At 35.2% G+C, this 12121-nt stretch overlaps 1 protein-coding gene across 3 annotated transcripts in view; it reads left to right on the top strand.

The window, feature by feature from the left end:
* The window catches only part of LOC136845289 (uncharacterized), a 128669-nt gene that overhangs the window by 53145 nt on the left and 63403 nt on the right, over positions 1-12121 (top strand). Inside the window, exon 1 of one of the 3 annotated variants that reach the window (XM_067115465.1) lies at positions 5864-6332. The exons of the other annotated variants lie outside the window; for them this stretch is intronic. Coding sequence (XP_066971566.1) covers positions 6246-6332 — 87 coding nt within the window. The 5' untranslated portion in view covers positions 5864-6245. Of the gene's footprint in view, positions 1-5863; positions 6333-12121 lie in introns of those variants that run through there. 3 annotated transcript variants of the gene reach the window in all.

Genomic DNA, 12121 nt, shown 5'->3' with positions numbered 1-12121 from the left:
AGATGAAAAGGAGGTTGAAATGGCCTGGACATGTCCTTCGAACCACCCCAGGGAGAATAGCACCGGACAGTGTCAGCTGGGTTTCTGTGGACGCCAAAAGGGTTGGAAGACCCACACCTACTTGAACGAGAACCAATAGACAGAAGACTGGAGATGCGTGGAAGATAAAGCACAGAGAGTACACAAGTGGCGGAATTTCACAGGAGCGCTTTGCGTGCGTCACTTGGCGTTGGAGTTTATATGTATATGTATGTATGTTTGTGTGTATATAAATACATATATATTATATATACACATTTATATGTATTTATATAATATATATACAATATAAATATGTGTTGTTTACATATATAAATGTCTATACAGTGTTTATACATATGTATACATATATATATATATATATATATATATATATATATATATATATATATATATATATACTGTATATTTAATAACAGGACCTCATTTAAACTGGGTGGTATAAAGCGGAGATATTTATTCAGGAAAAGCAACAAGCTTTCCAGGGCTAACTGTCCCTATCGTCTGGAAATTGAGTGTTTGTTTGGATATATATATATATATATATATGTGTGTGTAGATGTGTACAGATGTATATATATATATATATATATATATATATATATATATATATATATATATATATATATATATACCTTACCTGGAAAATATCTCTGCTACATACCATCCGGTTTAAATGAGGTCCTGTTATTGATTGCATTAATTTACAGGACAATTGTGTAAGTGATAAATATTGTATATATATATAAATATATATATATATGTGTGGGTGTGTGTATATACAGTATATATATATATATAATATATATATATATATATATATATATATATATATATATATATATGTATATATATATATATATATGTGTGTGTGTGTGTGTTATATATATATTTCATCATAGTACACAATCGCTGGTGGGTCGACTGGTAGGCGGGAGTTGTCAATAGCATCATTGGACTGGATATCTTGATGTCATTCTTTTTTATTTTTTTCTAAAACAATTTCTTTGTTTACTGAATACCACAAATAAAATTAATTCATATTATGATATTTCCATTACAACATTTGTTTATATACGAGATGTCATAATTATATGAGTATGTCCATATGGTCAGTAAGTTATATGAAAGTTGGTGTTTAGATGCAGTCCTGCGTAAAGAGGTTTGTGGTAGGCTGGTGGACTGGCTAATTTTCTTGGGAGCATATTAATAAAATGGTTTTTTCATTATGTGTGGCCTCCATTTTCTCATGAGGACACTTAACATCTTATTAGTGGGTTGTTTCAATATGTGTTATCTCCGTTTCCTCATGGTGAGACTTATAAATGAGTTTTTCCCATTAAGTACAGCTTCTATTTTCTCTTTTAGATTTTTTCGTATTTTAGGGGTGGGTTGGCAGTGCTTAAAAGTACTTTTCAGAATTTTGTTTCCTGTGTACAGAATTAATTCCAAACAACAGGAATTATTATTTATTTAAGTTCAGATGAATGTATTTCTCAAAAGTGCCTTAACATCACGTTGTTACTCACCTCTTATGCTCTATTCAACTTCAACTTCAAGGCGGTAACTGCGTTGTCGTGCAGCTGGAACTTCAGAAGTTCAAGCTAGGATGCAATGCTTTACGACCCTGACACTGTTCTTGCATTTTAATACATTTCTATATATTTATTACCCTATTAAATTTTTCCCCATTTTTAATAAGTGAGATCTCTTCTTTCTGTATTTTCCATTACCTCCTCTTACTCCTTTCTAATGAACACCATATTCTTTGGAAACTTGAATTTTATATCAGTGGCCCCTGTGGTGGGCTTGTTCAGTTCTTCGTTGGAGGGGTGGATAGAGCTGTCGCCTGGAACGCTGTTGGCCAAGCGTTCGACTCTCCTACCCCGCTAATGAAGAATTAGAGGAATTTATTTTTAGTGATAGAAATTCATTTCTCGTCATAATGTGGTTCGGATCCCACAATAAGCTGTAGGTCCCGTTGCTAGGTAACCAGTTGGTTCTTAGCCACATAAAATAAATCTAATCCTTCGGGCCAGCCCTAGGAGAGCTGTTAATCAGCTCAGTGGTCTGGTTAAACTAAGATATACTTGCTTGTTCCATATGAATAGGGTTCGTCTTCTGAATAATAATAATATGTCACTTCTGTATTTATGCATCCAATACCACAATGGTCCCGTGGCATATAAATATAAGAAGGGCTCCAGGAAAAGGTGAAAGGAAAGGTCGCAGACCTTGAGCTTTCGTCTTTATTTCAAGACGTGATCACAGTGAGTAACTTCATAAAATAAGTATCTTGCTTTCCTTTCTTTACTTAGTGCTTGTCGTAACAAGAACACTTGTGTGTGTGTTTGATTGGTATTTTGCAATCGTAATTGGCTATTTTGCACACATTTTCACGGCCTGTGCTGAAATGTACCGGGAAATGTTTTTTATTTGTCACCATCTTTATATGCTCTGGTTGTTGTATCAGTTAGAATAAGTAATTTTCCTATTTACTAGTACTTTTTATTATTATTATTATTATTATTATTATTATTATTATTATTATTATTATTATTATTATTATATGGAACAAGCCCACCACAGGGCCACTGACTTGAAATTCGAGCTTATAAAGAATAATTGTAAAGAATACGATGTTCATTTGAAAGAAGATGCGGAAGGTAAAGGGAAATGCAGAAAGAAGAGGTCACTTATTAAAAAAGAAAAATAAATTTAAAAAATTAATAGATAATTTAATTCAGTTATTAAAATGCAAGTTGAATTCTGTTAGGATGGTATTGTATTGTATATTTCCTTAAATTTTTTAAATCCTATAAAGAAAATGTTTTGTATTGTACATTATCTTACTAAACTAATAACATGAATCCGTCTGAATTGCAACAGAAAGTCATATAGTTAATAACACTTTTGAAACTTGTCCTGCAGGGGGTTAGTACTGTCAGTATACCTCACATGGTGCACTGTAGGCATTACTTAACGTTCTTTGCAGCGTCCCTTCGGGTCCTAGCTGAAACTTCTTTCGTTCATTTACTGTATCTCCGTTCTTATTCTTTTTCTTCCATCTGACTTACCACTCTGTAACAGTTGTTTCTTAGTGCAACTGCTTTGAGGTTTTCCTCCTGTTACACCTTTCAAACCTTCTTGCTGTCTATATCTCTTTCAGCGTTGGATGACTTCATAGGTCCCAGCGCTTGGCCGGTGGCCTGAATTCTATATTGCTTCCTTTCCTTTTGAAGCTTGTCACTAAAAAGTCATTGAAGCTGAATTATCTTATCCTAGCCTATTGACCAAAGTACCGCACATAATACATTACCTGTAAAATTGATTGACTTATCAATAGAAAAGCTAATCAGCAGTGGGTCTGGTCAGCTCTTGGACGTGGGACCACCGAGAAATGCCAGATGCCATTGGCACAAACCCCTTGAATGTGGGGATTGACGCAGGGCGTGGGGCCAACAACCTCATCCAAAATTACTCAGGGTAAGTTGGACGAATAATGCATTCATATATATATATATATACATATATATATATGTATATATATATACATATATATATATATATATACATATATATAAAGGAAGTCCCCACTTTGGGAACATATATATATATATATATATATATATATATATATATATATATATATATATATATATATATATATATATATATGTATATATATATATAAATATTATATAATGTTCCCAAAGTGGGGACTTCCTTTATATATATGTTATATATTTATATATATATATATATATATATATATATATATATATATATATATATATATATATATATAATATCCCCTAGATGCGGAAGCTCCTATCGACCCTCTCTTGCATTACCGTCATTTTCGACAGTACTGATTTGGCAACCCTTTATTCGGCATGCTTGCCTGTTAGCAAATATGACGCAAAGAGTGACGTGTGGATTTCGACGAAAATCTGACCAAAGGTGGGCCAAGTGGGTGGAAAGAAAATCTAGATTTTGGGAGAGATAGGAATGCAACTTTTGGGGTGACTAACATTTTTGGCAGCGGATTGCCCAGTCTTGGTAGGGTTTCCTTCTCAGGACACCCCTTTGACTTGTTATTTTATGTTAATCTTCATAATTATTATCATTATAATTATTCAGAATGTGAGCCCTGTTCATATGGTACAAGCCCACAGGGGCCATTCGCTTGAAATTCAATTATTATTGTTATTATTATTATTATTATTATTATTATTATTATTATTATTATGAATTCTATTCACATGGAACCAGCTCACAGGGGCCGTTGACTTGAAATGCAATTATTGGTATTGTCAATATTATTGTTATATCCTTATCCAGATTATGTACATCGGCCAGCTCTTAGCAGATATTATCAGCCCTGAAGAAAAGAGAATAGTGAAAAAAATCGAAAAGACTTTATATGAAATCATTTCCACTGATGCTGCCTTTTTTTCAACAGAACATGCTTAAAAGAGGGTCTACTCCCGTCATACATTATTATTATTATTATTATTATTATTATTATTATTATTATTATTATTATTATTATTATTCAGAAGATGAACCTTATTCATAATGCACAAGCCCACCGCAGGGGCCACTGACCGGAAATTCAAGCTTCCAAAGAATATGGCGTTCATTTGGAAGACGTAACAGAAGGTAATACGAAATACAGAAAGAAGAGATCAGTTATTAGAAAAAAAAGAGAGATTAGAAAATTAATAAACAGATATCTAGAGAAAGTAATCTGATTACCTGCGTTGAGTTCTCGTCAACAGATTTCTTTATGTTATCTGTGACATGATCTGGAGAAAGTAATCTGATTACCTTCGTTGAGTTCTCGTAAACAGATTTCCTTATGTTATCTGTGACATGATATGTTATAGCACTCTTACTAATGAAGTCAAGATATTTTCCCCAACTCGATATTTTATTGTTCGGATAGGAAGTGAAGGATTTGAGTCATTGATTGCCATGGCCACTGATAATGAGAGATGCGTCTGAGCGAGGTCTTTTCAATTTATTTTCTTTTTTCTCTTTATTTTTCCACGACGTATTACACATTGCCACAAGTAGCACACGGCAATTTACCGTTTAATGTCTGAGAGACAATTTCTAGACCTTATCGCGAAAATCAGAAGAGAGAGAAGATGAAATAACGGGGGGAATTGATAAGGATATTGATTAAAAAATGGAGAAAATGGGACGCTGTTATAGTAATCAAGTGTTATGCTTTGAGTGGGATTTGAAAGCTTTATACAACTGTAGAAGTTATTAAATTCTGTGATAAGCTCAAGGTTTCAGCCCAAGGCATGACAAAGATCATTTCTACCCACACAACTAACTAGTCGTTATTGAAGTTACAATATGCCGGATTTATCAATTCTATCAGGACCGTCTTGTATTATGTGCTCCAATACATTTGAAAGTTTTGCAGTTGATGGATAAAGTTTTAAGAGGAACTGTATTCGGGCATCCCCGAATTTAGAGCGACACCTGGTCCCTGTGTACTCCGGCGGAGGTCCCAAATTGATATCTCCATCATGTTAGCGTGTGGGATCTTGGCGTTGCTTAAGCTCACTACATCGATCACGCAATGGAAGCTGAGATAAAAGGAGATGGCTTCCGTGGAATGTCAATTGGGCTTACCGGAAAAGCCAAAACCCATCAACGCCTTCCTGAGTGTTTCGACATAGCAGCATTACTCCGGTTTGAGAAACAGATGCTCCACTTTCACTGATTGGTCCGAGAGCCCCTGAGAGGTCCCGGAGGCGGGGTCCACGTCGGGAATATAATCACCAAGACCCTCGTCAGGAGAGTCTCAGACGAGTTTTCGTAACCATCGCGGGAAGAAGTGGGCCGCTCGTCGTTTCTTGGGGTCCCTGGGAGGAGGAGGTGGTCTCTCAAAGCTCGTTTCAGAGTCGTTGGAAGCGGCTCCGCAGTCTCTAGACTCCCGAAGCTCGTTCCTGGCTCCCCCCGCCCCTTTGGATCAGAAGCTCGTCAGTTGGAAGCCTTTTGCAGACTCCCTTCTCTCAAGCAAGGGTCTGGAAGAGGACTGGAGTGATTCGTGGTAACCTCTAAACTCTCTGAGACGCTCCCCTTGCAGCTCAGAGTCCTGAGATTACCCTGAAATTGGGAGAAGTTGAGGATCGGAAGTTTTTTTGATATTCGTGGTAGATAGCCTCACTTCGTGAGCCATCATGAACGCAAAGTTCATTTGCCTTTTCATCTTCATCAGTATTTTTGCGGTGTACGTGGCTGACGCCAGGAAGAGTGAGAAGGACAAGGTAAGCCCCTAAAATAGATTAAGTTCACTCTCTCACTCATTGCAGGACTTTTGGGCACCAATGACAAATTCAAGGATATACGTGCCCAAATCTTCCTACAAATCACTCTCACTCATTGCAGGCCATTTGGGCATCTATGGCGAATTCAGTGATGTACATGCCCAAATCTTCATTTAAATCACTCTCACTCATTGCAGGCCTTTTGGGCATCTATGACAAATTCAAGGATTTACATGCCCAAATCCTATAAATCACTCGCTCACTCCCTGCACGCTTTTTGGGCACCAATGACAAATTCAAGGATATATATGCCCAAGTCGTCCTATAAATCACACTTTCACTCATAGCAGTCCTTTTGGGCATCTATGACAAATTCAAGGATATAGTAGGCTACATACCCAAGTCTTCCTATAAATCTCCCTCACTTGGCGGACGTTTTGGGAACCAGTGACAAATTTGAGGGGGTACATGCCGAAGTCTTCCTATAAATCACTCACTCTTTGCTGGCCTTTTGGACACCAATGACAAATTGAGGGGGGGTACATTCCCACATCTTCCTATAAATCACTCTTTTACTTATGCAGGGTTTTTGGGCACCAGTGACAAATTGGAAGGGGTTACATGCCCAGATCTTCCTATAATTCATTCCCTCACTCACTGCATGCCTTTTGGGAACCAATGACAAATTCAAAGATATGCATGCCCATTTCTTCCTATAAATCACTTTCTTACTAACTGCATGCCTTTTGGGCACCAATGACAAATTCAAGGATATGCATGCCCATTTCTTCCTATAAATCACTTTCTCACTCACTGCATGCCTTTTGGGCACCAGTGACAAATTCAAGGATATGCATACCCAAATCTTACCATAAATCTGACCCACAGAGAATCTGAGGCTGGTTCCCCGTAAGGGGGCAGTGTCGTAAGTGCATCTCACGCGGTGCACTGTACGCATTACTTAAGGTTCTTTGCAGTGCCTCTTTTGCCCTAGCTGCAACCCTTTTCATTGCTTTTACTGTACCTCCATTTATATTCTCTTTCTTCCGTCTTGCTATCCACCCTCTCCTAACAATTTTTTTTTCTAGTGAAACTACGAGGTTTTCCTCCTGTTACACCTTTCAAACCTTTCTACTCTCAATTTCCCTTTCCACGCTGAATGACCTCATAGGTCCCAGCGCTTGGCCTTTGGTCCAAATTCTATATTCTATTCTATTCTAGGGCTGGTTGTAGGTATACTGAGCCTCAAAAAATTCTTTGAAAACTGAAAAAAGAATAATTGAGAAAGGCGTCTGCGATATCAGTAATTGAAAGGAGATAACACTCAAAGGTTTCTCCAGGGAAGGGAGAGATTTCATCATTACTTCAGTGTCAGGTGTCAGCGAAAATCGAGCTGAACCACGCAGTTTGATGATGAAATCTATGTCGTGTTACTTACTGTACCAGTTGTTTTTCATGGAAATAAAATAAAGCTGGTAATAGGGAGATTACACACACACACACACATATATATATACATATATACATATATATATATATATATATATATATATATATATATATATATATATATATGTGTATGTGTGTGTGTGTGTGTGTGTGTGTGTGTGTGTGTCACAGTATTAAGCCACATATATCTTTTAATATCCAATTCACTATACTTGGGAATAACTTATACCCAAGGGTGTAAGTTATTTTCGAGGTATAGTGAATTGGATATGAAACGATTTCCGTGGCTTAGTATTAGTGAATATGAAAGATGTCACGGTGTGCGCGTTACATATTCACACAGACATATATATACATATATGTATATATATACATATACGTATGAAATTTTTATCACACCGTGATTTATATATATTCATGAAGCTACAAATGTTTAATATCCAATTCACGCTACTTCGGGAATATCCCCGATGGGGAATTATCACCGAAAGGGAATTTTATAAGTGATAAATGGATCTTAGCTTAATCCATGGTGGGGGTCGCTGTTTATAGCTTGTGTCTTCCTTTCGTTTATTTCTTTGTCTGCCATGCCTTCTTGAATGAGGTCTCTCCGTCTTCTTCTACTACTTCTTCTTCTTCTTCGTGTCCATAGTACCTTCATTTCCATGATGTCTTATTTTTTAATACAGATACTTGCTATTTGAAAACACGCCACTCATTTGCTCTTTATCTCCCGTTGCCAACTAATGCAACAAAATAAATAATAACACTTTTATTTGCGAGTTAAACAAACCGCCGGAGATATTCGCTCTTCCTTTCACTCCTTTCATTCTGAAAGAGAAACGACAATGAATCACGAAACTAAAGCTATAATCATTTGCCTTTAGTTTAGTTATGATCAGTTGTGAGACCAACACGAGTGGGTGTTTATTTGGATTAGGAAAATGTTACCATGACATCAATTTTGTGCGGTTGTTACTGGTGTTATGTCTAAGTTATCTCACTAATTTGAGTAGACATCAGTATGATACCCAATATTTTTATGTAATCCCTCCTTTTGTACTGGGTGATTACACTGTGTGCATGTGTGTGTGTGTGTGTATGTATATATATATATATATATATATATATATATATATATATATATATATATATATATATATATATATATATATATATATATATATATATATATATATATATATATATATATATATATATATATATATATATATATATATATATATATATATATATATATATATATATATTAAATCTTTTTCTAGTCTGTCTGACCGAACACCCACTATATGATCTAACAATTAATTTTGATTATAAAGAAAATTATATGATTATGGTTCCAGTGTCGTGATTCAGTGCTGGTTCAGTTTCAGAAAAAAGTAGTTCCATCATTTATTTTGTATCATTAGTTGGCGAGGATATATGTGTATTCCGTAAATTGCTTTTGTTAAAAGCAATTGTCGGATTTATTTTTTTTTATAAAATACTGAATTTAATGGTTCTCAAATCACTTGGCTATTTAACCACATTTTTACGTATTTGTTCATACTTCATTAAAAACAAATTATATATAAAACAAATTATATATATATATATATATATATATATATATATATATATATATATATATATATATATATATATATATATATATATATATAATATATATATATATATAATGTTGTATGTATATATATATATATATATATATATATATATATATATATATATATATAAAGGATACAGGCAGGACAGCAAATTAGTTAGATATATCAAGAGTTGAGGGCAGTGCAGTGGAAACAGACTGGTACGTAAAAGCATCTTTATTTGTGCCGACGTTTCAAGACAACTAGTCTCATTTTCAAGGCTTCAATAAAAGAATAAATATTGAGAATACATATCAATTATGCAAGAATCTCTTTAAAAATCATTTGTACATAGCCATAGTTTATGCGTTGCTGGAAGTACCAACCTATATAGAAGGGAGAAGGAGGGCGACTGGAATATGGGGAAGTGAAGAGCAAGGAAGACGGTTACGACATGTAGGGAGGGGTGGAGGAGTTCGGTCCTGGTCATTTCGGCCGTAAGTCACTTAGGCCGTAATATCCAAAACAATGTAAGACGTTATGTTTATGGTATTTACCGTTATCATTTTATGTTTTACGTACATCCCCAAGGGGCTGGTACTAAACACGGCGCCCATTTTGCACGCAAACATGCTTACAGCCTAAATGACTTACGGCCGAAACGACCCGAACGCGAGGAGTTTTGGGCATTCAGCAATGGTGCTGTCTGTTTGATAATTAACGATTCCAGAATACAGAGTGCTAGCTCGGAGGAGGCCCTTGTAATGATTTTAAATTGATCGTATTCGATGTTATTACCACATTTTTTGGCACGGTCTCTTATATTTGAAAATTCGGGATTACTTAGTTTATTGCCCGTTCGATAGCTCACACCTTTGTGAGACTCGGCGCGAACCTTAAGAAGTCTTTGGGTGCAACCCACGTAAGTTCCTCGAAAACACCGAGGACAGTCATATTTATATACCACCCCAGACGTCATATCGGTCGTTTAACCGGTCTTTAGTATTGAATAAAGAACTAATTTTCAAAGGATTCTTTGGAATTAGATTAATTTTCACGGCTCCATAATGGCTAGAAATTATTTGAGAAAGCTTTTGGCTAAAAGTTTTATCATGTACAAATGGAACACTGGCATAGACTTGAAGTTTGGGAACAGCTGGAATTTTGAATTTTGGCATGAAGTTGTCCTCTAATATTTTCCGCACATATTGAAAAAATAGGTTAGATGGAAAATAATTGTTGGTGAAAAAACAGTGTAAAAACTATATTTCCTTATTATAAACATGCCAGTTCGAGGATAAATGGAAGGCTCTATATAAAAGAGTAGACAAAGCATTTAGTTTAAAATTAGAAAAAAAAAAAGTACTATAGAAGTTGGATCCTAAAATTATGGCTAGCCTTGATGTCGAGTCTCTATTCACAAATGTTCCTGTTGAAGAGACCATTGACATCATTATTCATAAATTATTCCCGGATCCTAATACCTTATTCCATAATTTTAACTCCGATGGTTTTGAAAAAGAAGATTCCTTGACTTGCTGTGCTGGACACTGCCTTTATTTTTAATAACACTGCTTTTAAACAAATTGATGGGATGGCGATGGGTTGCCCTCTGGGCCCAACGTTCGCAAATATTTTTATGTCACTTCGAGGAGTAGTGGCTGGACAGCTGCCCTCTCAGTATTTACCCTTTATTCTACAAAAGATAAAAACAACGTAAAAGTATCATCTACATATTATGTAGATGATACTTTTACGTTGTTTAGATCTCGGTCTGATGCTGAAGCATTCCTCGATCCCGCTGACAGTAGACATCCGAATACAAAATTTAGTATTGAAGTTGAACAGGATAATAAGTTATCCTATTTAGATGTTTCAGTTTCACGAGAATCAGATTGTTTTAACACGAGTATTTGGAGGGAGCCCACTTTTACTGGTTTAGGATCCAACTTCCACAGTAGCTGTTTTTTTTTTTTTTTTTAACTAAATGCTTTGTCTACTCTTTTATATAGAGCTTTCCATTTATCCTCGAACTGGCAAGTTTTTAATAAGGAAATACAATTTTTGCACTGTTTTTTCACCAACAATTATTTTCCATCTAACCTATTTTTTCAATATGTGCGGAAAATATTAGAGGACAACTTCATGCCAAAATTCAAAATTCCAGCTGTTCCCAAACTTCAAATCTATGCCAGTGTTCCATTTGTACATGATAAAACTTTTATCGAACAGACAGTACCACTGTTAAATGCCCAAAACTCCTCCACCCCTCTCTACCTGTCGTAACCGTCTTCCTTGCTTTTCACTTACCCATATTCCAGTCGCCCTCCTTCTCCCTTCTATATAGGTTGGTACTCCAACAACGCATAAACTATGGTTATGTACAAATGCTTTTTAAAGAGATTTTTGTATAATTTATATGTATTCTCAATATTTATTCTTTTATTGCAACCTTGAAAATGAGACTAGTTGTCTTGAAACGTCGGCACAAATAAAGATGTTTTTATGTACCAGTCTGTTTCACTGCCCTCAGCTCTTTATATATATATATATATATATATATATATATATATATATATATATATATATATATATATATATATATATATATAAAAGAGAATGCCTTTAGATAGTCTGTGTATCGTTGCTTGATCAGAATTGAGCTAAATTAATGTTTTCAACTAAGGATCGTTGTTATAGCTTTCAGATGAAAGTTCAATAATCTAATGTAAG

This window comes from Macrobrachium rosenbergii, chromosome 13 (genome assembly GCF_040412425.1).
Source record: "Macrobrachium rosenbergii isolate ZJJX-2024 chromosome 13, ASM4041242v1, whole genome shotgun sequence".
Classification (NCBI taxonomy): Eukaryota; Metazoa; Arthropoda; class Malacostraca; order Decapoda; family Palaemonidae; genus Macrobrachium; species Macrobrachium rosenbergii.
This window is presented reverse-complemented; position numbering and strand designations above follow the sequence as displayed.